We start from the raw sequence: 23,529 nt of genomic DNA, 5'->3' as shown, positions 1-23,529 counted from the left end.
AGGTTGTTTTTAACCCTGGGATGCATGACTTAACTAATACTCTAAAATGACATTGATTAAAATCAATGCATTCTTGCAATAAACTTGAGAAATTTCTTCCATTTTGTTTAGAGATGCTGATTTTTTAAATTATACTTCATACTCCCATCATGGGAGTATGAAGTATACCAACCCTTGGGGTCCATTTGACTCCACTTCTAACCAATTTGATTGCTTATTATTAAAATCATAAACACATTGATCTTAACTAAATGTGGAATTCAAACTGGATGTATACCAAATGAAAAATTCCAACAATTCCTCTCTTCTTGACTTTAAATATATTGATCATTCATATTATTATTACTCTTATTATGAATCTGGCTTCAATTCTCCACCTCACAATCAGCGCTGCCAGGTTCCCCGTCTCCAAAGTGTGCGTGCGCAAGGATCAAAGTTTGCATACTGGTACACACATTCTCCTGCAACGTTTATTTTTGTAAAATCATAAACTTTGCGTGGCGTACTCATCTTTCAGGATCCGTTTTGTGCTTCAACAACCTTTATAAATGAACCAGAACAGAACCTCCTCTCTCCTGCTGTGTCAGTGTGGAATCTCAGTGTGATCTCTAACCTCTGTTTGTAGACGCACATAGCTTCCGGTTTGATCCCTGCTGCTTCCATTGCTCCCAAGCCAGCCGTGCCTCGTACCCCCCCTCCACGCAGCCCGAACCCCTCCCCTGAAAGACCCAGGTACCTACACTGTCCTCTCTCCATTTCCAACCCTCACCCGCAAGCTCCTATGTAGGAAGGATCCCATTAAATCAGGGTTTACAAAGATGCGTGAACACAAACTAATGTTGCGTTTACACATAGGCACGATACAGTACTTCCTGTGAACACATCTGAACAGAGTTCTTAACAGGGCATGTCGCTGGACCATCTCTTTTGGTGCAAAAACAAAACAAAATCTTCCACGGATATCAAGAATCGCCTGGATTCGTGAAGTTCGCAATTCATGGTGTTGATTAGTTGTGATGCATGGTGTTGCGTAATAGAGTGTGACAGCATTCGTAATATATTGTTGATGGCTAGGGTCCGTGACGTGGTGGCATGACAGCTCTATATGGCATAGAGCCCAACTATGCATGTGCAGAACACTAGTGGTGTCTGTATGTAATGACTGATGATAATTGGCCACTGTTTCATGCTATTAACTGTAGCGCGTGGTAACAGGTTGTGACTGTCCACGACGGCGCGTGACGCCTCTGCCTTGAATCATATAATTTAGGTCAAAATCTTGATCTTCAGTCACAAATTGAGATTCGCGACTTGTCGTTGTTATATGTAAATGCAGCATTACACTGAGTTAGTGCTGTAATCTGTGGAGATCTCTGAAGATGGGTGACGATTCCTCACAATTCTGTTGAAACCTGTGGAGTTCTACATCCTTGCTGTGTTCACATTGCCTTCCTGTGCATGACTCACAAATTAACAAGAATTCTGAGTCTGTACCTCTTAATCATTGTACTCTGTTTGTTTGTTTCGTTTTTTCTTAGTTATTGTTGTATTAAGTGGTGAATTACAAACAGATGAAGAACTGTCTTCACCAACAAATGACTGTTTTCTTTTTCTAAAGTCACAGAAATAAGTAAAAAAAATCCAATATAAAGAAGCCTGAAATGAATAAAGAAATGTTACACCCCAATAGATACTTGTTGAATATTCTAGTGTTTAATGAACATTTTATTCTAGTTACTTATAATTAATACTACTGTGTGTGTGGATCAATGCTACAAATAATCTCCCTCAGGGATTAATAAAGTATTTTTAACCTTTTCAGTCATGTTTTGGGAGGTGAAACTAAAATCCAGGCTGTGTCTGCCTTTCTGAAAATTCACGAGTCAAGCAGCACGCTGGATTAACTGGAAGTGGGATGAGTTGAATTTGCTTCATATCGGCAAGTTCCAATGATCTGCAGGGGTCGTAAGGAATGTATAAATAGCAATGTCCAGGTACAGAGAATCTAGCAGTGTGGACGTAACGTCCAAAGATCTTCAGTTGTTGTAAAGCCGCTACAGTTTTTTAAATTATATTTTTGGTTTGTGCATTTATCACTGTGCTTAACAATGTAATGTAGAACCAATCAGACTTTATCTCTTGACTGCAGTCCTCTGATTACAGGAATCTGTCAGATGTTCATGTGGCTCTGTCATGACTGTGACGTTTCCTCCACAGATCTGCCTTAGCAGCAGCGATCTTATCTTCCTCGCTCACCGGACAGACGTGGGCCATCCCACCAGCACGACGCCGCTCATTCTCCGACAGCGACCGCTCCCATTCCTTCGTCTCTGAACACAACACCACAGCAGCACTTTACAACAGGCAGGTGCCGTCCGTCCGTATGTACCGACCTACCTACCCAAGAATAAGCATTTCTTGATATTAAAACGTATTGGATCATCTCAATTTGTGGGAGCAGTTTATTGGAAATAGCATCACTTTGATATGTGGCATGCGTTCCAGTGTGAAGTTGATGTGGCACGATTTATCACTGATTAATTGTCATCATGACAACAAAGTCTGCAAAACGACAAGACAGAAGTCAGAAGAGCGGAAAATCAAGAAAACAACAAATACAGAAAATGTGCTGATGGAATCTACAGAGACCTTTATCTGGTTTCTGTCTGATTTAAACGGGTCCCAGGAGAGAAAGAGCGCTGTTCTGGACAATTATGTTTATTTATGTTAGTAACTATGTTAAGTAGAGATCTTAGAGAGATCAACATTGCAAACTGAAGCAGTGCTCAATAACATTATTACTTCTTTAATAGTGATTGTGGAAAACCTAGTGTGTGGCTTGATTAGGTTTGGGAGATCCAGCTGACTTTCCCCCGTCATGCTGTCACATGTCGTCCTCCCTCAGAGACAGATGGTCATCTCCTGACCAATCAGAGGATGAGGAGGAGCTGCAGGGTGGAAAAACGGAAGAGGAGGACCAGGATGAGCTGCAGGACCAACATGTGCACCAAACTCCAGACCGACAGGAGAGATGTTCCATCACAGAACCCATCTCTGCCCAGTCAGTAAAAATAAAGGTGAGGAGCAACATATAAGTATGTAATGATGGTGGCTGTTGGACATTGGAGGCTTCTGGCAGAGAGCAACAATCAAATCCATTCCCCTTGTTGTTGTTGTTGTAGCAGCTCTTAGTATGTTCACTGTTCTCTGAGGTATGACAGCACCTTGGCAAAAGTCTGACTGTGCAGGAATATGTGGCGTCGGGCCAAACAGGATACCTTTTGGTCTCTGTTTGCTCGAACTGACAACTTGAGGATGAGCTGGAGAAAGTTGCTGCTCACTTTGAAAAGAAAGACTTCTCAGATTGTCCATGCACCTGATGAGCTGGACCATGAATACACTTTGACTTTATATATTCACTCTCCCTGTGAACTTATGATGGTCCAGATCATCCATCCATCCATTGTCTGACGCTTATCCGGGGCCGGGTCGCGGAGGCAGCAGTCTGAGCAGAGTTGCCCAGACTTCCCTCACCCCAGACACTTCCTCCAGCTCCTCCGGTGGCACCCCAAGGTGTTCCCTGGCCAGCTGAGAGACATAGTCCCTCCAGGTGTCCTGGGTCTGCCCCGAGGCCTCCTACCGGAGGGACATCGTCCCTCCAGGTGTCCTGGGTCTGCCCCGAGGCCTCCTACCGGAGGGACATGCCCGGAACACCTCCCCAGGGAGGCGTCCGGGGGGCATCAGAAACAGGTGCCCGAGCCACCTCAGCTGGCTCCTCTCGATGTGGAGGAGCAGCGGCTCTACTCCGAGCTCCTCCCTGGTGACTGAGCTCCTCACCCTATCTCTTAGGGTGACTGAGCTCCTCACCCTATCTCTTAGGGTGACTGAGCTCCTCACCCTATCTCTTAGGGTGCGCCCAGCCACCCTACGGAGGAAGCTCATTTCAGCCGCTTAAATCTGGGATCTCGTTCTTTCGGTCATGACCCATAGTTCATGACCATAGGTGAGGGTCAATCTTCACCACCACGGACCGATACAACGTCCGCATAACTGCGGATGCTGCACCGATCCGCCTGTCAATCTCACGCTCCATCTTCCCCTCACTCGTGAACAAGACCCCCAAGATACTTGAACTCCTCCACTTGTGACAAGGGCACTCCACCGACCTGGAGGGGTCCAGATCATCCACAGTAAAAGATCTTCACATGATTGTGTGTCCAGGAGAACATTGTGATACCAGTGGGATCCACTAGGAGGCCCCTTCGTATACACAGTGTCTCCATTCAGTGCTGTTGACAGGTGATCTGTCTGGTTCGAGCCGATGCTCAAACTGCTGCTCTCACTGTGATCCATGCTCCCCGACCACACTGTTTTAGTAATGGCGCAGTTTTTGTGTTTTGCCTTTTCATAGTCTGTCATTGTCTTATTTCATGGTTGGTCTACAGCAGCCATATCCAAATAGCGGCCCGAAAGCAACCCTTGAGAGGCCAGAAGGCAACTGCTGAATAACTCCGAGAAGTTTAGAAAAGCACAGTGACAGGTTCTTACAAAAATTCATACATTATTACAAACATTGAATGCAACACTTACCGTAACCTAGCAACTAACCCACAATGGGTGGTGCACAGTGTTGTTGAGGTGGCGCATTCGAAAAGTTGACGTTAGCAGTTCAATACAGGTGAAAATTGTAGCATCTCTTTTTTCTACCTTGAAATGAAAAATCGTTGAGGAAAACCATCGGTTTATAATCCTGCTTGAGCAGACATGTATTTATTTATTTTACCACCAAGTCCGAATGCCAAACCAATGCGTTTACTCTGCAATGAGTGCGCCGCAGTGCTGAAAGACTATTATGTCCAAAGATGCCACACTGGAAAACATGCCACGTTTCTGACAAACTTTCCCAAGGGATCTCATGAGAGGGCGGCTGAAATTCAGAGTTTGACTGCATCTTACAACCGGAACTGTAGCCGACGACAACGAAGTGGACTTGCACAGCTCAGGAAAGGGCCACAGCAGTTTCCCTTCGCACATCATGGATCTTGGATGAAGTCTTAACCGAAAAATACACTTAAGACGAGTGTGACATCTGCTATCAAACAGGTACCCCTGTCTGACACGTCCAACATTCGCAGGGTTGAGATTCTCGCCACAGATGTCTTCGAGACGCTGCTAAAAGAGCGCAGAAAAAGCTGATAACATGGCTGAAGCAGTAGACGAGTGACTGACACAGCCCAGCTTTGAATGTGTGTTGGCTTTTTCAGTGGGAATGTTTTCATAGAGCAACTGCTGGGCTTATTGCCAATAGATGGACAAGCAACCGATGAGATACTGTTTGAAGAAAATCTCATAATTTTTTGAAGCTAATGATCTGGATATGAAGCACATGTGCATGTTTGTTACGGATGGGGCTCCATCTATGGCTGGAAAGGTTAGTGGTTTGTCTGCACGTCGGTCTGCTGTTGCGCCCCAGATGACAACCCTGCATGGTATTGTGCATCAGACTGTGTTGTGCGCAAAACTGAGCAATCATCTTAAAACTACAGTGGACAATGTGACGGCTATAATAAACTCTATTTGCTCAACATCGAGCCTCCAACATGGCTTATTTCGCCAGCTGTTGTCGGAGATGTCTGCGGAGCACCAGGACCTATTGTTGCATAACGACGCAAGGTGGCTCTCCAAAGACAAAGCACTGGAGCGTTTCGTGATCTCGGGGAGGAGATAATGGCTTTCCTCCTCCACAGCAAGTTAAAAAGAGCGGTGACATACTTAACTCAAATATAGGATGGCAACTTCATGGCTGATGTCTGCTTTCTGTGGGACATATTGAGGCGTCTTTAATGATCTAAATGTGGGATTGCAAGGTAGGGATCTGTCATTGATCTTGTAGACCAGATGGGTGCCTTCCAAGTCAAACTGGACATTTTTACAACTGGCTTAAGCACAGGGAGAATGATTCACTTTCCCACACTACGCCAATGCATGTCACCCCCCCCCCCCCTTGCAAATCAGTGAGGTGGTGACACGTTTCATGGCACGGTTGAAAGAGAACTTTAGCAGTTGACTTGATAGGCTTGTTCTGTCCATAGATGTGACGAGCTTTGCCAAAAACCCCTCCACTGCTGAGCAAAGGAAGTGGTCCCCTCGATTGATGAGGGGAAATTCATACTCGAGCCATGACTCACGAGCTTCACAGCAATGGACCTGCAAGGTTCTGTCAATGTGCACCAGTTCCCTAACATTAAGAAAGTTGCAGTCCATTTGCTCAGTATGTTTGGATCAACATCCACATGTGAATCAAGCTCTGGTTGCTCTCCGACCGACAGTACATTGACATCTTATGAGCCAAACATTTGTGTTCTTGTTCAAAACAAGAGGTGTCATTTCTCCCAATGGAAAAATCAACGAGGGAAGTGTGACACTCACATCTACACAAGTTGAGATATAATGCCGCATGTTAAGTGCAACAAAGGAGTGTGCTATAGCAGGAATAAAATGTAGTTTTATGTATTTATGTTACTATTTTCTTTTAACTTATTATTTCACTTACTTGCACTTTGTTATACACATTGATGTCAGCTTTATTAAATTTCAAAGGGATAGTTACTGTCACTGTGTACACTGTTTATTATTTGGATTATATGCACTCAAGATGTGGCTGTCTCAGATGAGACTAAATATGGACATGAACAAACTCTGTTTTGTTTTTTTTCATGAGAAAAAAAATACCTCAAGTTCTGAAAAATTGCTGTCAAGTTCTTTTTTTATGCACTGTCAGATGCGACCAAAACCAAAGATGTCGTTGCTGATCTGCACTTTGTTTTTATGTTCACATACACCTTAACATGTGCTTGTATTGTATCGAAATGTGATTTTTTTGGTTATGTGTTTGAAATGTAAAATTTATAGAAACAGTATTTCAGCACAGGTTTAGTTTAAGCGCTGCTCTTCTGTTGTGTTCATGTCCTTTTGGATGTGACAATACGTTAATAAGCATCCAGCGTGTGGTCGTTATCTTTTCTATTTGTGTTTATATTAAACTTTGCTCACTGCCTGCTAAAAATGATACGGACCAGCACATGTCCTTCGTCTGAAAATCCTGCTGAATAGCCCTGGTCTAAAGGATCCATGGAATACATTATATCTCCCTCATACCTGGTGACTCTTTCCCCAGAGTCTTGTCTTGTGGTCTCCCGGGACGTCATTATGCTCACATTCCCAGTCTGGACAAACATTTGTTTCTAACCCGTAGTGGCTTCTCAGAGCTTCCTCTCTTCTGTCATTGGTCAGTCAGACTCATTGATTGCGCCTTCCTCCGACTTCATGCGTGAAAACCAAAACATGACGATTCTGTTCACGGTGTCCTATTATAAGATTAGAATCCAGTCTTCACACCTGAGGGGGGAAGCTGATAGACCAGGAGTGTTAAACATAAAGGCTGTGGGAGAAAACCAGCATATTGCTGACGCTGCACTTATTTTTATTTAAAAAAAATAAATCCATATTTCTTATGGAAATATGTTCATTACAATGTAGAACCGGACATAATGTGCATGTTCTGCTTTAAACTAAGACAAGTGTTTGGAGTTGTGGTTAATTGCAGCTTATTTTACTCTCGTTTTAAAGATCTGATCCACTCCACATGACATCAGGCTGCATTTGACCTCTGTGACCTCTAGGAGTCACACTCACTTGCATGATACACTTATGTGATTCACGTCTGTGGGGTGACATGAAGCAACACACAGCATTTCTTATTCCTTGCAGCACTGGATTTAATGCTGCTCTAGTGGTATAAAAACAACCACAACTCGTCATCGATTAGTGTTTTCTCCTCCTCTCTCTGCTCTCAGTCTCATTTATTCTGCTTTCTTTAAAGCATCAGTGAGTATCCCGTGACTGTTTGCTCTGCATGTCTTGATTCCAGCCCGGTCCAGCTCAGCCCAGTGCAGACCGGCTCAGTCCAGCTCAGCCCGGTGAATTCCAGGAAAGTGCAGCTGGTGGCAAGAGAGCGTCCTCTCTAGGTGAGGAAATTCACACCGCTGTAGAGACATTGATATTCATGTCAACTTTTACAGTTCATGAGAAATCTGTGTTATGTGCTATTTCACTTCATCTGATGATGGCAGTTTAGTATAGAGAGGAAATGATGAAAACAAGTAAGTGATTAAACTAAAACAAAGTGATAGAATTCAGTGCAAAACCTGTAGAGCAGGGGTATTCAGTTAAAAGTCACCGAGGTCCAGTTATTAAAATGTCCTCCAAGTAAAAGGTCCGAACCAAGGTCCAGCTTGTGTCTTATAGCTTTCCCCCATGGTTCGTTTAAAAAATGTTTGTCAGTTTTAAATGCAGGAAAAGTTTAACTGAGTGCATAGCATCAATAAATGTTGTACCAGGCAAATAAATGTAAAGCTTTTATTTCAGATGAAAGAGAATGAGAACCTTAGAATAAAATACCGTATTTTCCACACTATAAGGCACACCAGATTATAAGGCACACCTACATTGATTGACATAATTTCCAACTTTGTTCATATATAAGGCACACCGCATTAAAAGGCGCATGGAATAGACCAGTGGTCAGCAACCTTTATAGCTCAAAGCCATTAGGTTACATTTTCCACTGATTCTAACACCCAGAGAGGTGCACACACTTTATTTTGATAGTCCTACCTGCAGCCTATGCCAGGAGGACACTACACACAAAACCTTCTTCACTGCTGGTTGACAACTTACAACTACCGGTAATAAACTAAACTACATGAACTAAGCAACAAAAACACAACACAACACAATTATTACCGACACCACAAACCAAATAGAACCCCCAATAATTACATTTAAAACACCACAAACAGAAACTCCCATAATTCATTGCAGCTATTGGCTGCACTGAGGAGCTGAGGATGCAAGGCATGATGGGAATTCATGTTTTGTGTTGTTGGAGGTTATTGTGGGTTGTTGTTGGGCTTGGTGTTGTGTTGATTGTGTTTATGTGTTTTTGTTCCCCAGTTTAGGGAGTCATTATTTCATCTAGTTTATTTTGGTTTGTTAGAATGTTGGTGTGCAACCATGAGTGATGAAGGTGTTGTGTGGAGTGTCGTCCGCTCTGAAGATCCGGTTGCAAAGTTAGAGTTGTCAAAATAAAAGCTCCTGGTTGCTCAGCTGTCAAATAACAGTCTCAAGTAGAGCAATTCTTCCATATATAAGGTGCACCGGGTTATAAGGCGCACTGGCAGCTTTTGAGAAAATTTGAGGTATTTAGGTGCCTTATAGGGTGGAAAATACGGTACATAGAAAGTGCAAACAGAGCCAAATAAGCCATCTTTCTTTTAAATTGCTCCTCCTCCTTCTGTGCCTCTTCCTGCTCTGCTCTGTCCTCCTCCTTCTCCTTCTGCTGCTCCTCCTTCTCCTCCTTATACCAGCTGAGTAAATGCGTACATGAAATGAATGAGTGGACGTGTCAGAACTTCTCACAACTCAACCCAGAGAAAACTGAGGTCATTGTTTTTGGCCCCAAAGAAGTCAGTGCTCATCTTGACTCCAGGTCACCCAGGACATTAAATCAGGCCAGAAATCTGGGTGTAGTTCTGGACTCAGACCTCAAATTCAACAGCCACATTAAGACAATAACAAAACGGCTTACTACCATCTTGAATAGAGTCAAAGGATTTCTGACCCAACAAGACTCTGACAAACTCGTTCATGCATTTTCAGGAGGTTGGATTACTCTGACGGTGTGTTTACAGGCCTCGGTTTTGTGACCGCGCGTACTTTATGTTCCTGTACGCGCCGACTGCGCATGCGCCAGTCTCGACCTACCTCATTGATGCGAGGTCGCCATTGTCAATGCTCGGCGTCCTTGACGACAGGGATACGTGGCCCAATGCGCATACGTGGAACGCATGCTGCTGTGAGTCCAGAAAAGTGGAGCATGACAACAAACGTGTGCGTCCCGCGGACATGAGCGTACTCGCGACACGCATAGACATTGGTAGCAGGACAGCGCCTTTATGTGACTGGCGCACGTGTGTGCATGTTCCCTGCTTGCCCCAACGCCGAAAGTGAAAGTTAAAAGTGAGACTTCCTGAACAAGTGCTTTTTATCTATAGTAGATTTGATCTGGAGAATATGCTCTATGATGACATAGTGTTTTGAAGCCGATACGATATTCGCTCTAAGAGGAGATAGCGCTTAATTGAGGAAGCTGAATTCAGTGTTTGGAACTTTGACGGTTGATAAAATCAAAACCGTTCGACAACTAAAAACGATATTCTGGATTATTGAGGAGGAGAGTCTCTTCTATCATTTAATAGGTTATTGAAGTCGATAGATATTTGTGCTCAGAGTAGCTAGCGTTTGTAAATCTTCTATTGAAAGGCAAATTGCGGACTTCCTGTTGGATTTCGGTTTGGGGTATCAGTGATTTTTAGGTCTTGTTGAGACAAACAATTGACTTCTGGTTTGATCTCTCTGACATTCCTATGGGCTGCGGTTGCCGTTTAAGTGTTTTTTGGTGGCCGTTGTAGTGTTGGTAGGTGGCGCTAGAGAGTACATTTTGGTAAACTGGGGGTTATCTTTTTTACATTTTCTCATAATGTTATCCAGTGTTCATGAGTATGCCAAATTTGGTGAGCATGTGAGCATGTTTAGGGGGTCAAATGTATTCTCCCACAGTGGTTGAGGGACTTTTTGGGGTAAAAATCATACGTTGAAATGCAAATTGCGGACTTCCTGTTGGACCTAGTCTCGGGGTATCGGAGCTTGAATTTTAGGTCTCGATAAGACGAACAATTGAGTTTTGGTATGATCTCTCTACAACATTCTTACGGGCCATGGTGGCCGTTTATATTTTTCTAGGTGGTGCTCGAGAGACATTTTAGCACTCTGGCAGTTAATTTTGACATGTCCTTAATTTCTAGGCCAGTCTTTATGAGTGTGCCAAATATGGTGAGTTTTTGAGCGCGTTTAGTGCGTCAAGGGCCTCAAGCCCAAATAAATAATAATAATATTAATAATAATGATAAGAAGAAGAAGAAACCTTACAAAGACAATAGGGTACTTTGGATGCCTTGGGCCTTACGGCTCGGTCCCTAATTATAGTATCCATCCATCCATCCATCCATCCATCCATCCATCCATCCATCCATCCATCCATCCATCCATCCATCCATCCATCCATCCATCCATCCAAAAAAGAAAAAAACATTCAAACAAGCATGAATAGAAAATTGGTTAAATTTGAATATTGTGTAATAAACAGAAGCCCCATTTTAAAGTGAGATCAACAGAAAATGTTCATTGTATTGCAGTTAAGAGATACAGACTTTTAACAGGGTTTCATGTGGACCAATGACTCAGATCAGGATGATTTGAACTCTTACTGCCTTTCTTGTCATGTGAACATTAATCAGCTGTGTGGATTTCAATGATTACAACATTATCAAAGCATCCAATGTCTATTGGTGTTTCTGTGATTCACCTTCACGTTTGCAGTGTTTCAGCTCTACAGAAAGTAGCACATCTTCTCATTAACAGTCACATTCATTGAGAGAAAATGTAGCTGAACCTGAGAAATCCGACCTGGCTGGATGTGGTTCTGCTGCTCCGTCAGTGAGGAAGAAGCAGAATCTAACCCTCATCCAAACATGTAGTTTCATAACACCATGCAGCAAATTGAACGAGGAGCCTTGTTGTGGTTCTTATTACCAGGGCTGCGTTGCAGCTGTTGTGTTTGAATCAGGAGGACGGCGACTGTGTGCCTTAAAACCCCTCCTTTATTAACAGAACACATTACCCAGCATTCCTCGGGAGCGTGGCCTTTTGCCTACAAACAGCAATGACAGTTATATGTCCCACTGTTGTGACACACACATAAACACAGGTCACTGTGGGATGTAACAGCAGCACCGGAATAAAACACATTGTGCTCATAAACTGCTGCAGCCTCAGTGACTAAATTGCACCAACTTTCACTTTCATGAGGTGAAATGTTCTAACAGGAGCGGATCCATTTCCCTCCATCAGACCTGTGATTGTGTTCATGTCCTGATGGTGTTTGTCTGGATATTTCACATTTCTCTCAGTATAGCAGTGATCACGCTCCTGGATCCAGACAAACTCCTGGATAGTTTTAGAACATCTTATTCTCTTATTAATTTTGTCTAATTATTAATCAAATTATTCATTTACATGCTGTCAGACCAGTTACATATTTTTATATTATGTTTCTTTTAAATTTAGTTTAGAGATTAACATTTATTTATTCTTATTCTTATTCTTATGTATTATAATTGACATTTTACCTTCTATTTTGAGATTGTAAATTAAAGGTGCACTCACGTAGGCAGAGGCATCAGTGGAATTGCAGAAAGAGTAAGAGTACTGGCATAGATGCTGATCAGCCATAACGTCGTGATCATGGAGGAGTGAGGGACATGTGGGTGGGGTGTAGCAGGAGCAGGTGGAAATATTACAGTATATACCAGTCTGTAGTGGTCTGTGCCTTCAAAGCAGGTCTGTTCATTGATACAATATTGATGTTCAAAGCAAGAAAAATGTCCCTTCTGGGTAATACACAACAAATGTTTGTTTGTTGGTTTTTTTTTACATTAGAAGAGTTGTTTGAGGAGAAAACTCGACTTTACAATGAGTGTGTTTGTAACCTAAAACTAATTTTTATTTCATTGTGTAGGATAGATAGCAAACAGAAACTGCTTGCCAGAGAAGAAATGTTGTATACTACCTCATATACTTTGTGGTCCAGCATGTGATGGATATGTTTCAGCTCGGATGAAAGGCTGGGTTAAGACAACCTGAGTACTAATTCAGACACAAGGCTCTCTTATTGTGTTGCATTCACTCTGGCTGTTTCTAAGATCACTTTTTGTACCTCGTCAATCCTGTTTCACTGTGGGAAAAAAATACTTCCCTGTCACACCGTCCAGCTGTGTGTTATTTCGGTATTGCGCAATATGTAGTTTATTATAGTTGTAAGTGAAATAAAGATGTAGCAGCTTCATTGTGCTTGTCACATGTACAAAATATAATCCAGAATATATAACGTCTTTTCCCAATTCAGCTTCGCCCAGTGGGAGCACCGACCACCTCAGCGGACCCCGGGACCTGAAACGTTCCCCCCGCTGGTCTGCAGAGCCCAGCAGCTTGTACAGTGAGGTGCAGAGGGAGAGGAACACCAAGATGGGAGATGAACAGAGGCAACTAGAGAAGAGACTGCAATGCCTGGAACAAGAGATCAGCCACAGCCGAGCTTTCTCCCACAAGAAGTCCTCCTCAGGTAGAGCAGCTCTGGAGGACAGAGAAATGAGTCGGGGGGGGGGGGGGGGGGGCACAGCAGGTTTCAGTCTGTGTAAGAACACAACCTCACTCTGACCCTCCAGCTCCACACCTCCTCCCCATGAAGACGAGATGAAGGGCAGAGAGCAAAGAAAGCAAACAGAAACATCTGTAACATTTCTTATAGTCCGTTTCCTTCCTGCGTGGGTTTCAAATCATCGAGCAGTTTAAAATCATTGAGCAGACCACATCTTACCTTATACTGGATATCTTTGTGTAGATTTAATCAACACTAAGAGAATAATGACAATAAATATTGACACTAAATGTATTTTATGTACTGCTGCCAGGACACACTTGTTAAAGAGATTGTTAATCTCAATGTGGTTCTCCTGACTAGATAAAGTTTAATGAAATACAATAAAGAGACTAATAATGATTAAATTAATTCTAAGAGAATAAAGCTCTACTTCACGAAGAGTCATCAAACTCTCTAATATGACACTTCTCGCTTGTGATTTATCGGACCTATAGGTTCTGTGGTCATATGAGTGATTGTGTGGGCTGCTTTGAGCACCAGTACGACTTTCATCTCTGAAGGCTTGTCATGTGGTTTGCTGTGTGTGCAGGCAGCCAGGGGGAGCTCCAGAGTCTGAGGCAACACGCTCAGGAGCTGGTGGATGAAAACGACGCTCTCAAAATGACCGTTCACCGGCTGAATGTGGAACTCAGCCTCTACCAGGCCCGCTTCAGACCTCTGTCTAAACAGCAGGTTTTCATCAAACCCATATTGTCTGTTGATTAAAACAATGTAGCTTGTGTCAGAACATTCCTAAGACCAGGCCTGCATCCCGATTCACACGTTGTCCCAACCTTGTTAGAACTTTTTGATCAGTCTTCACCCAGTTTGACTGACAGACCTGCCGTTCTGTTTATCAAGAGGAAGACTGTCTGCTTCTATTGAATACTTGTGGTCTACTCTCACTTCTGTCCATCTTCTCAGTTCGGTATAAATTCTTCAGTCAGTTCTAAATTATTGTAACCAAAAACTTTGACTGGATTCCCACCTTTGATTTAGGACCCTGCTGCTAAAGGCTTCTTATTACCAGCACCTCCATCTGATTTGTTTACAAAGAGCTTCTTGTTCTGGTCCTGGGTGTCTGTTCACCTCAAGCCTGGACCTTCTTCACAAAGCCCAGAGCCATCCTGGGTTTTTATCTTCCGGCCCCCTGCTGTGCCGTCATGCCGGGGGTTTGCTTCCTCTGTCGCCGCCTCTCACTGCAGTTCTCATTATCCAAAGAAACTAGATAAAAGCAAAGACTGGATAAAGACTTTTACAGCTGGGATGAGCTATAATTAGGCTCACATATGTTTTCATATGTTCTTTCTTCTTTTTAATAGCAAACACTGAACAAGTCGGTGAAATGAAACCTGTCCTTTATTCTGTAAGCCAAATTATTTCAGTCTAGTTAAATTTGATTTAGGGTTTAGCTCATGATCAAACATGGAAAGGGTTTAGTCTTTGTGTAGGAGACATGTGGTGTTGTAATGATGGAGTCTTTCTTCTTCTCTTTATCTCTCTTGGAGCTCCAAACTCAGTGGCTTACCAAAGACTGGTTCTCCTCCTCCCTGGCTGGTCAGTATTTCTCTATATGATGCATCATTACATGACAGGAAGACATAGATGATTGTCTGACCTTTTGGCTGTTTAACTCTATCCAATCAATGTGCTGCACTTCAACGACAGAATATGAATACTTCTTGATTTTAATAATAATAATAATAATGCATTGATTTTATATAGCGCTTTTCTAGACACTCAAAGACACTTTACATTGCATTATTCATTGATTCCATACTGGATGGTGGTAAACTACTAAATCTGATTAAAGTAAAAGCTGGTCTTTAGACAGTAGTTTAAAAGAATGAGAAGATGAGCTCTGTAAACAGTCAGTGTTTTCTTTCAAGAGAGGATCTGAATGCCAGGTAGTATCACCGACTGCTCAAGAGATTAAGATCATTTAGTCTGTTTGTACCGGCTGTGAATAACCACTTTTATAGAATTATGCAATAATTACTGACATTAATCTTGTGTCCGTGTTATGTGTGCTACTTTGTCCTTCTTCTAGCTGGACATGAAGTATTTATCTCCTCTGCTGCTGGCCTATGAAGACAGGATGAACGAGAGAGACACACTCCTGCAAACCACTGAGGTAAAAAGACCGAGAGTAAAAGCACTTTAATCTCAATCATCTGTCGTCTCATCTTTAATTACCATGTGGGCTCAGTTTTGTGTGGCAGGAGCGGTTGCTCAATGTTTAATGTCTGTTAAAGAACACGAAGGGAGCTCAGCCAAATGGAAAGGATCAAAAAGCACATAAAACAAGGTGTTTGACATCAAAAAAGTACAAATGTGGGCAGTTTGATTTGCTTTTCCAGCTACACATCAGGTCATATAGATTGATTGTTTCAAACTTCAAACACTAAAACGCTTACATTCCTCATACAAGCCAGCGTTATTACCACCAACAGAACAATCTCCTCATCATGACCCGTGCGAAGAACTCAGGCTGTAAGTCAACACCTTGCAAGCAAGTAAAACTGAGTGATTAGAGTGCTGCCCATTTAAATTATATTTTAATATATTAATAATAATATCATATTTACTCATATAAATATTGTATAACCTCACAGTTACCCATGAATAACACTTTCTGCAGCATTACTTCCTGGCTTTGTCTGTGGCAGCAGTGTTGCTTCTGATGATGTGTTTGAATTCATCATACTTTTCATTTTTTCTCCTCCATGGTCAAGTAAGCTGCTCTACAGGGTTTGTGATTGGTCAGGCACTGCAAACTCCACCCCTTTTTGTGAACAAGCACTTATCATGATTGGAAAACTCTGGCTTAAATTATTGAGTTGATAACCTGCTTCGTAATGGCATTTATCAGGGATTGTGCATGTCTGGCTTTGTCAATCTTATTTCCCCCTCCTAGACAAGTTAAGTCTTTTATTGATTGATTGATTGATTAATTTAAAAAGAGGGGGCTTATTGCAAAGTTAAAGTTTATTGATGACAGTCGTTAGTTCCAATTCTTTTTTGTTACTTGAAGGCACCATTAGCAGGAGTTGGCCTGTGATTGTCAGAGTGGAGAAGGGGGCGGGTCAGATGTCTGCATGCAGTGTGTGTGCGTGTGTGTGTGTGTGTGTGTGTCCATTTAGCGGAGAAAGGAGGAGCGGCTGGTTCTGTTTAATAATAAAGCGGCTTTGCAGACAGGAAACTCGTCTTATTGGACTCTACAATAGTAACACAGTGAATTGGAAAAGTCACTTTAATGTGATTACTGGTTTGGAAATAGTAATGCGTTACTGGGATCACTGGTTGCAGATTAACATGCTGCACCAGAAAACACTCTGTTGCATATTTAACATATTTGAGCAGTCGTTGGCTGAATAAAGGTTTTTTTTTTTTTTGCATGCGCTGTTAGGCTGATATTTTAAATGACATGGCAGACTTTTTGCTGATATCAGACAAATGAGAACCAGGAAAGCATGCAGTTTGACACACTAAGTAATGAAGCTGCCAGTGATGGGTGTCCACTCGGCAGCTTGTTGTGCAGCCAGCTGATCCAACTCTGTTACACAACAATTCCTGTGAGATAGGCCGGGCCGTGGTAATACCATGTGATGTATCCACAGGGGGAGTCCTCCTCTCCACTACAGAGGATGCTGGAGACCACATTTATTGATCTCCAGCTTTTAACATGGCACACTACCTTGTTAACAGGTCTCTATGTTACAGGAAGAGCTGAAGAGGCTGCGTGTTCGAGTGGAAGAAGTGATCAAAGAAAATGAGAAACTGCATGATGAGCTTTCAAAGAGTGGAGGTGTCAGTGAGAAGGACTGGTAAGAAAATAAAGCAAAACTGTGTTTTTTCAGCAGAGTTAGCATTTCTCCTGTTGTCATGAAAATCATCCTGTTGTCATGAAAAAGTCTTTTATTAGCTTCATTGTTGGACCTGTTATTCAAACTTAAACTCACCACCAGAGAACTGTGTGAAGATCATGTTGACTTTGGCCTCTACAGCAAAGGTGACTCACAAGGTCGAAGCTCTGCTTGTGTCGTTTGATTTGTTGAAACTTCGACATGATGCATCCAGTCATTTTTAAAGGAGCTGGCAAACCTTCACGCTGGAGTTCACACACTGGCAGTCACACACAGAGACTGAACTCTGCTTTCGAACCTACATACTGTGTTTTCATTTCATATGGACAATGATAATTTTGGTGGTGGAGGCAAACACTCGAGTCATTGAGGAGGTCGGAGAGGCCATGGAGGAGGACTATCGGTCGGCCCAGTGGAAATTCTGGCAAACTGTCCGGCGCTCAGGAGGGGGAAGCAGTTTTTCACCAACACTGTTTACAGTGGACATGGGGAGCTGTTGACCTCAACTGGAGATGTCGTCAGGCGGTGGAAGGAATACTTCGAGGACCTCCTCAATCCCACCATCGCGTCTTCTGCTGAGGAAGCAGAGGCTGGGTTCTCAGAGGTGGACTCGTTCATTACCCAAGCTGAAGTCACTGGGGGCAAGGCACCGGGAATGGACGTGACACACCCAGAGTTACTTAAGTCTCTGGATGTGCAGGGACTGTTGTGGCTGACCCGTCTCTGCAACATTGTGTGGTGGTGGGGGACAGTACCTCTGGACTGGCAGACCGGGGTAGTGGTCCCTCTCTTTAAGAAGGGGAATCGGAGGGTGTGTTCCAACTACAGAGGGATCACACTCCTCAGCCTCCCCGGGAAAGTCTATTCCAGGGTACTGGAGAGGAAGATCCGGCCAGTAGTTGAACCTCAGATCCAAGAGGTACAATGCAGTTTTTGTCCTGATCGCGGAACACTGGACCAGCTCTATACTCTCCACCAGGTTCTCCTGATGGTGGAACACTGGACCAGCTCTATACTCTCCACCAGGTGCTCGAGGGTTCATGGGAGTTCGCCCAACCAGTCCACATGTGTTTTGTGGATCTGGAGAAGGCGTTCGACCGTGTCCCCTGGGACGTGCTCCGGGAGTATGGGGTCGGGAGCCCTTTGTTAAGGGCTTTCCGGTCCCTGTATGCTTGGAGCAGAAGTTTGTTTCGCATTGCCGGCAGTAAGTCGGACCTGTTCCCAGTGCACGTTGGCCTCTGGCAGGGCTGTCCTTTTTTATGTTCATTACGTACATGGACAGAATTTTTAGGCACAGCCAGGGACCACATGATCTCGTCTCTGCGTTTTGCAGATGATGCGGTTCTGTTGGCTTCATCGAACCAGGACCTACAGTGTGTACTGGCGTGGTTCGCAGCAGAGTGTGAAGCAACTGGGATGAGGATCAGCACCTCTAAATCCGAGGCTGTCACAATTCACACTCAGAGACTCAGGTGCGGACAGAAACACAGCAATCAGGAATACTGTCAGAGAACTTTATTAATAAGCATACGTGGCCAAGAACTCAAAGAAAATAAACAAGAAAGCAGAACTCTAACGAGCCAGAAACTAATACTGCCTGGTATGAAGCAGCAAATGTTGAATGCCGTGGTCAGCATTGGAGAACAGAGAAGGTGGCCTATGCTGCAGCATGAGGGAGGGTTATCAGGGAGTTTTGTCAAGCTGAAGCCGGTGGAGTGGGCTAATGAGCCACAGAGTCACAGGCAGGAGCTTGGTGTGGCAGGGTGGGTCCAGTACTGCAGCAGAGGAGAGACAGGTTTAACCCAGAGAAACACTGACTGAGGCGAAGCAAGGCAGCGCAGGGTACAACTAACTGTTGATAGTTTTATGGTCTGGCGCCGAGTCTTAATCTGATGCCAGCTTTATAGAGAGAGGTGCATTGTTTGGTGAAGCCACGCCCTGCCGCAGGTGCACTCAGGTAATCAGTGTATGAGGTGTGGAGGAGTGCACTCAGGTAATCAGAGACTGTAGTCCTCCACACCTCACACAGCATGCAGCACACGCCCACTTAGGAAAAAGGAAAGGGGGAAGGGGAAAATGATGCCATGAGGCAGAGCCAGAGATGGAGGTCATGACAGAGGCCATGGTTTTCCACCGGAAAAAAGGTGGCTTGCCCCCTTCAGGTCGGTGAGCTATTGGTCCTGACCGAAAGAACGAGATCCCGGATACAAACGGCTGAAATGAGTTTCCTCCGTGGGGTTGCTGGGCGCACCCTTAGAGATAGGGGAGGAGCTCAGCCACCAGGGAGGAGCTCGGAGTAGAGCCGCTGCTCCTCCACATCCAGAGGAGCCAGCTGAGGTGGCTCTGGCATCTGTTTCGGATGTCCCCCGGACGCCTCCCTAGGGAGGTGTTTTGGGCATGTCCCTCCGGTAGGAGGCCTCGGGGCAGGCCTTGGACATGCTGGAGGGACTATGTCTCTGGAAACGCCTTGGGGTCCCACTAGAGGAAGTTGGAGCAAGTGTCTGGGGCGAGGAAAGTCTGTGCAACCTTGCTTCGACTGCCGCCTCCAAGACTCGGCACCAGATAAGCAGTAGACGACGGACGGGCAATTTTGACAGGCTTACTGTGATCTTTTGACCCACCAAGTTGGGAACTGTAGCATCAATACATCTTTATTGTAGTGTGATGTAGCAAAATTAAAATCACACACCACTTTCAATTGGCTCTGTGTCAATCACGACAAAACCTGTGCTGAGAGGCATTGACGTTAGTGTGGGATTACTTGGAACAAGTCGACCTTATCCTAAACAGTAAATTACTGGATAATATGGAGGATTATGATCCATGCATCCATCCTAATCATCCATCCATCCACCTATCCATCAACAGGGTCCGGAGGGAGATACATCCTTGGACATGACCAGTCCATCACAGGTCACACGCTCATATTTACGGCCAGTCTATGGTCACCAAGCATATCCTTGAATTGTGGGAGAAAACGGAGAATTCGGAAAAAAACAATTGAGGCACAAAGACAACATGCATTATCCTACCAATCATAATGGAGACAAAGACTGTCAACATCTCACTAAACACTCCTGAATCCTGAATAGACCTGGGAAATTCTTTCTCTCTTTTTTTTTTTTCTATTATGATGCTTAACAAAGGAATAAAGCAGGAAAAATAGACTGGAAATGATGGTCTTATATAAAAGTCAATGTTGCTGTGCTCTGAAGTGAAACAAAAGGCCCGCGAGCCAAAACTGGCCCCACAAACCAAGCAACATATGTTGATCCAAACAACATATGTTGTTTGGTTCCTTCAATATCAACTAGTCCCACAATTCATGACGTCACAATGTCGGATTTAGTCATCCAAAATGCATTCGAAGGCAACATTTAAGGTTTGTGGTGGGGGCTAAACTTATTTTTTTATTCCATTTATTTTATATTTACTTAATTTTATGATTGGATAGTAATAACCAAAAATGCTTCAAGTACCCCCCCAAAAAATAAAATCAATGAAGAAACAATGATAGTGGTACTTCTACAGTGAAGTACTTCCACCAATATTGACTTCAATACCATCCGTGGATCCAGCAGTAAACAGCTGCCACACCATCAGCCCTACTCAGATTGATTTGGTTGTTGATGGAACAGCAGCCTTACTTCACTCAACACTTGATTCTGTTGCACCCTTGAAGATAAAAGCAACAACTCAGAGGAGGATAGCTCCATGGTATAATGATAAGCTGCGAAGTCGAAAGAAATCTGCACGGAAATTGGAGAAGAAATGGTACTTAATTCAGTTAGAAGTATTTTGAACAGCCAAGAGATATAGTTTGTTAGTCTATAAAAAAAATCCCAACGCAAAACATGAAATGCCTACTATTCCTCCTTAATTGAAGAAAAGAACAATCCTAGATTTCTCTTCAATACTATAGCCAGACTAACAAAAAGTCGCAGCTCTGTTGAACCTCATATCCCTTTAACTCTGACCAGTAATGATTTTGTAAATTTTTTAATAACAAAATTCTAACTATTGGGTATAAAATTAAAGATCCACTGCCCAGTGTAGTCACAGATCAACCAAGCACATTTTTAGATTCATTAGTGGAGCCTGACTTCTAGTTATCCAGCCTCTATAGAAGTCCTTGATCTGTACTCAATTGTGGTTTCATCTAAATCAGTGTTTTTCAACCACTGTGCTCTGAGTCAAGATTCTATTCTGCCAGCTGAACACCAGAGGCTTTTATTTTGACATGAACATACACAACTTCATAACAGGATGAGACTCAACACAACACATTTCTCCCTCATGGTTGCACACCAACATCCAACAAACCAAACTAGACGAAATAATTAACTATCTGAACCGAGGAACAAAAACACAACACAAGCACAAATCAACACACACAACAACCCTCAATAACCTCCGGCAACACATAACCTGAACTCCCATCATGCACTGCAGTGACCAACTCCGTGATGCTACAATACTCTTCACCACTAGATGGCAGCACAGAACGTTGCACGTGAAATTAAACTTAACAGACGTCAGTGTGGTTAATCACCACCACCTGCGGCTGCTCCCATCTTGTATCAAAGTACTGTGTCAGTGACAGTGATGGAGAAGTTTTTGAAAAGGAAGAATGTTTACCAGGATCTCAGCTCTTCATCCATCAGGTCCAGGTTTCACACTGAGGGAGTAAAAAGAAAAAAAAGAAATTGGGAAATACTTTTTTCTGTATTTATTTGATTCCTGTTGATAAAGCATTGATGAGAATGACTTTATATTGTTAATATAGGTGTAACCCGTCTATTGCCTGAAAGCAGATAGAAATAGGGCCCTGAACTCATTAGCATAAAAATAACAGAATAATATTAGTTTTGGATTTGAAAATTAAGAGTACCAGGAAACAATCAATGGCAGCCGATGATGGTAAGTAGAGTTCAATGTTTTGTTTTTTCACCTTTAACCTCAAAACAATTCACAGCCAACAATATGACAAAGAAATCTTAGTAAAAGTTAACAAATAAGATGCTACTTTATTACAACCAAAAAAAAATACATTTCAACAATAAACAAACAATCATGAAGCCTCGGCTAAGCCGGCATAAAAGTCTTTCAAATCAAAATAACCCGTTGCCAGTTAAGTGGGAGTTCAGGGGGAAAAATAAACTCAGTCTCGTTCTCCCAAACAAGTGGAATCAAATTCCAAGAAATACCTTCTAGAGGTGGTGAGGTGAGTCGGTGGTACAAGTTGGAGCGGGGGGCAGGAACAGGATGCAGGAGGTGGTGCAAGTTGGAGCTGGGGGCAGGAGCAGGATGCAGGAGGTGGTGCAAGTTGGAGCTGGGGGCAGGAGCAGGATGAAGGAGGTGGTGCAAGTTGGAGCTGGGGCAGGAGCAGGATGCAGGAGGTGGTGCAAGTTGGAGCAGGATGCAGGAGGTGGTACAAGTTGGAGCTGGGGGCAGGAGCAGGATGCAGGAGGTGGTGCAAGTTGGAGCTGGGGGCAGGAGCAGGATGAAGGAGGTGGTGCAAGTTGGAGCTGGGGGCAGGAGCAGGATGAAGGAGGTGGTGCAAGTTGGAGCTGGGGGCAGGATGCAGGAGGTGGTGACGAGGGGCCGCTGGGGTCCCACGTGGCCAGAGGAACTCTGAGCCTCTCGGGGGCTCAGAGCGCTATCTGGTGACGGCTGGTCGTCTTCGGAGGGAAAACAGTTCAGTTGCAGTTGATAGCTCGGACACACGCTGCGAGGAGTGGACGTCTGTTCCACCACTGCTCATTGGCTGATGGAAGTACATCTACAATGAAGTTCTGGGCTAAAACTTCAGCCGTAGTTCACTCAGTCCACACTTTGCTTGGTCAGCAAAACTCTCTCCCTCTGGCTGCTGTGTCTCCTTCTCTGCTCTCTTGCAGGCTGGTCCACCCACACACTCCTCACACCTGTTCACCTGCACACCTTCGGCTCACCTCAGCTTCCCTATTAACCAATGAGCAGCCATCAGGCTGCAGCCAGGCCCACAGCCATCTCTCCACCCAGAAACATCACATTTAAGAAATACACAACATGAAGTACACAAATAAACAGTTGAATAAACAAAATGAAATACATCAAACATTCAAATAAACTTTTACATGTTGTACCTTTTTTAACAAACCAAAATAAAGGTATTTAAATCACCTTTTAATATATTTTAAACTATTTATCCCACTACCAGGGGCATATATTTATCAATGTTTTAATATGTATTAAAATTTTCCACTGGGCTACATAGGCTACAGAGTTTCACATTTTAACATTTCC

The 23,529-nt window shown here is 43.5% G+C and overlaps 1 protein-coding gene across 1 annotated transcript in view; it reads left to right on the top strand.

The window, feature by feature from the left end:
• The window catches only part of cep89 (centrosomal protein 89), a gene marked incomplete at its 3' end in the record, with an annotated part of 87,591 nt that overhangs the window by 263 nt on the left and 63,799 nt on the right, over nucleotides 1-23,529 (top strand). The window contains exons 2-10 of the mRNA XM_080520213.1: nucleotides 626-732; nucleotides 2,218-2,385; nucleotides 2,906-3,002; nucleotides 7,931-8,027; nucleotides 13,157-13,300; nucleotides 13,929-14,091; nucleotides 14,899-14,935; nucleotides 15,429-15,512; nucleotides 17,102-17,205. Of these exons, the coding sequence (XP_080376339.1) occupies nucleotides 626-732; nucleotides 2,218-2,385; nucleotides 2,906-3,002; nucleotides 7,931-8,027; nucleotides 13,157-13,300; nucleotides 13,929-14,091; nucleotides 14,899-14,935; nucleotides 15,429-15,512; nucleotides 17,102-17,205 (1,001 nt within the window). The remainder of the gene's footprint in view (nucleotides 1-625; nucleotides 733-2,217; nucleotides 2,386-2,905; nucleotides 3,003-7,930; nucleotides 8,028-13,156; nucleotides 13,301-13,928; nucleotides 14,092-14,898; nucleotides 14,936-15,428; nucleotides 15,513-17,101; nucleotides 17,206-23,529) is intronic.

The sequence above is a fragment of the Blennius ocellaris genome (assembly GCF_963422515.1).
Source record: "Blennius ocellaris genome assembly, chromosome: 1".
NCBI classification, from domain to species: Eukaryota; Metazoa; Chordata; class Actinopteri; order Blenniiformes; family Blenniidae; genus Blennius; species Blennius ocellaris.
The sequence above is the reverse complement of the archived record's forward strand: the minus strand, read 5'-3'. Positions and strand labels throughout refer to the sequence as shown.